Source organism: Mastomys coucha, unplaced genomic scaffold (genome assembly GCF_008632895.1).
Source record: "Mastomys coucha isolate ucsf_1 unplaced genomic scaffold, UCSF_Mcou_1 pScaffold6, whole genome shotgun sequence".
Classification (NCBI taxonomy): Eukaryota; Metazoa; Chordata; class Mammalia; order Rodentia; family Muridae; genus Mastomys; species Mastomys coucha.
Window position 1 is genome coordinate 87,365,733 of NW_022196912.1, and position 2,832 is coordinate 87,368,564.

The window sequence follows — 2,832 nt, forward strand, 5'->3', positions numbered from 1 at the left end:
ACACACACACACACACACACACACACACACACACACACACACACACACCCGACAGTATTTCTTCTGAAAACAGTGATAAGCCAGGTAGCCGCTCCTCCTCGCGGTGCCTGGCTCTAGCTTCCAACAGCCAGGACAAGGCCATGGCCCTAGTGTTGATTCCACCAGGCAAGGATTTGGAGTGAAGGGCAAGTCAGGCGGAAGACAGGTTGAATCACTGGCTGTTTTTCAAACGCAAAGGCGAGCTCAGACTGCTGGGTAAACTGAGGCTGGACCACTGACCACAGCCGCAGCACTCCAATCTGCAGTTAGGACCTTCACATTTTAGGGGTTCCAAGTTTCAATACTCTGATAGATTCAGGTAAGAGCAGCTAGGAAATAAAGAAGGAAAGCTACAACTCCCAACCCTCCTAACAATGCTGTCCCTCCGGAATTAAGCTTGGGACTGGGGGGGAGGGTGTTTTCTGCGCGGGAGAAAGAGAGCTGAGCTGGAGGAAAACTGGGAAGGAGTAGGGTGTGGTGATTCCTTGGGGAAAGAGGAAGGGAAAATAAAGTCTCTGCAGTACTTCGCTGCCCTAAACCCCAGCGAGAGGGTCCTGAGGCGGTGGGCTCGCCCGCTGCTCAGTTGTCTAAGTCTGCAGTCGCCCGTGGAGCAGGCTGTGCTCAAACACGCCCCAGAAAAACCCTCACAACCTGTCACTCCCGCCCTGCTGCCCTGAGGCTCCTGACAAGAAGGGAAAACTTGTTCCGGGGCTCAGCAGAAGCCAGGCTTGCCAACGAGGACAATGTCTAAGGCTGAAACAAGAGTAAAATTGAAATTACTGGACCAACAGCCTTCTTCCTCCTAGCCGCTGGCAGCTCCCTGCTGTTTTCCACCAGTCTGCTAATATTTACAGTCGCCCGAGGCGAACCCCTACTGGGGTTGGTGTCTCAGGTAGACAAGCCAGGAAGACGCAGAGGAAAGCTGTGGACTAGGGGATCCACAAGAAATACGGTCCGGGCCTCCATTTGCGGGGTCACGCTGCGGGCCAGCTTACCTGTGGATGCAGTTTCCATGGCGACGGGAGGCGACCGGGCGGGGCCGGAGCACAGTTCCCGAGACATCGCTACCCCAGCTCCGGCGCCCGACCCCCAGGCGGGCTCCCCATCTGGCTGCGCTGGCCTGGCCCCCTTCGGCGCCGCCGCTTCGTCTTCCCCATCCCCCCGGCCCCCGAACCACTGGGACCCGGGGCTAGCCAGAGACAGCGGCTCATCTTGCAGATCCGGCGGTGCGGCCATGGCTGGCTGTGCCCCAGGCTGGGCGAGTGTGGCTTGGCAAGGCGGAGGTGCGGTGGCTAGGGACGCGGACGCTCCCTGCTGCTGTCCCTACCCGGACTCCGGGCTCCAGGAGGCTGCAGAGTCTCCGCGCCACCGTCGCTGCTTTTGCTGCAACTCGGGCCGAGCCGCGGCTGCTGTTAAGGGCGCTTCGGCTCCTCCTTCTCCCCCTCCTCTTCCTCCGGGGCCCCGGGGCGGCTGCCGCCTGCGCTCCTCCCCTGCTCCAGAGGCAGCTTGCTGTGCCTGCGCTGCTTCGCTACTCCCAAGCCTGTTATTACGCAGGTGAAAATGGCCTGCTTGGTCCGAGTCCTCCCTAATGCACGTCAGCCACGGGCCTGCTAATGGCAGCCTCTGATTAGGGGATGTGCCAAACCCACTTGATTTTACCCTTTATCTGGGGGAAGAATACACAGAGGGGACCGGCAGGTACCGGCTGCAGCTTGACTAGACAAGAAGTTAAAGCCAGACTGGAGTCCTAGGACTCTAGGACAGCAAGTGAGACTAGTGAATCTCAGGACAACAGTTTTGAGGGTTAGCTGCAGAAAGGACACTGGCCTGAGCCGTTACCTGGTGATCTGCAACCTGGAGGTTTAAGCCTTCATCCTCGGGTTTCTAGAACGGGTCCAAACAAAAACGATAACGACAAAACAGTACGGGAATGGGCCCTCAGATGGAACTCCACAAAAATGCTTTCCAGATCTCTCCCAAGTAGCATTGAAAACAAACAGGATGCTACCAGGCATTAAAAACAAACAACAACAAACGGCTGTGCCTCTCTTTGGAAACAATAGGCCGGAAGCCATAGAAATGACAGGTTGTCTTGGGCAGTCTGTTTTATTTGAGAAGTGGACATGCATTAAAAACTTCTTGCTCCCCTCCCTGCCCTTTACTGTGCTCTCTGATACTCAGTGAAGGGTGAAGGTGACTCACCTAAATGTGCTATTCCCATATTTAGACCTATCTTTTCAAACAAGCTGTCTTACTAGTTTCTGAACTGTAAAATGATGTGTGCCTTTCTTTTAAGTCTTGGCTTAAGTCTAACATCAGAGTAGATGAATACAGTTATCGTCAGTCCTACTCAAAAAATGGGGAAGGCACCTGTGCTGTTGCATGCAGAGTGGTTGTGCAGTGTTCTCAGCTCCCGTTTGCATATTAGCATCACAACTCTGCATCTCTGAATATTTGTAAATTCGAAGGCCAGAGTCATCAACATTTGGGTGTTCTTAAAAATGATGAAAATAGAAAATTTTTTTATTCAGTGTAATCTTTTTGTTCTACTAGTACAACAATGTTCAAAAGATAGCAATAAATTGGAGGAAAATGTGTGTGATCCTACAATCACCAAAATTTTACAGTACTGATGTATTGAAAAACTAATTCCTGAGTCTAGAGAGTCAGTTTAGTGCTTAAGAGCGATTGCTGCTTTTCCAGGGGACCAGAGTTCTCATCACCCACATCTGACAGCTCACACTTGCCAGTAACTCCAATTCTCTCTCTCTCTCTCTCTCTCTCTCTCTCTCT

General features: G+C 52.9%; 1 protein-coding gene across 1 annotated transcript in view; it reads right to left on the bottom strand.

Annotated features, from left to right (window-relative positions):
• Rtn1 (reticulon 1) overlaps positions 1 to 1,775 on the bottom strand; it is a 209,333-nt gene extending 207,558 nt beyond the window's left edge. Inside the window, exon 1 of the mRNA XM_031357772.1 lies at positions 1,035 to 1,775. Coding sequence (XP_031213632.1) covers positions 1,035 to 1,275 — 241 coding nt within the window. The 5' untranslated portion in view covers positions 1,276 to 1,775. The remainder of the gene's footprint in view (positions 1 to 1,034) is intronic.
• Positions 1,776 to 2,832: the final 1,057 nt, after the last annotated feature.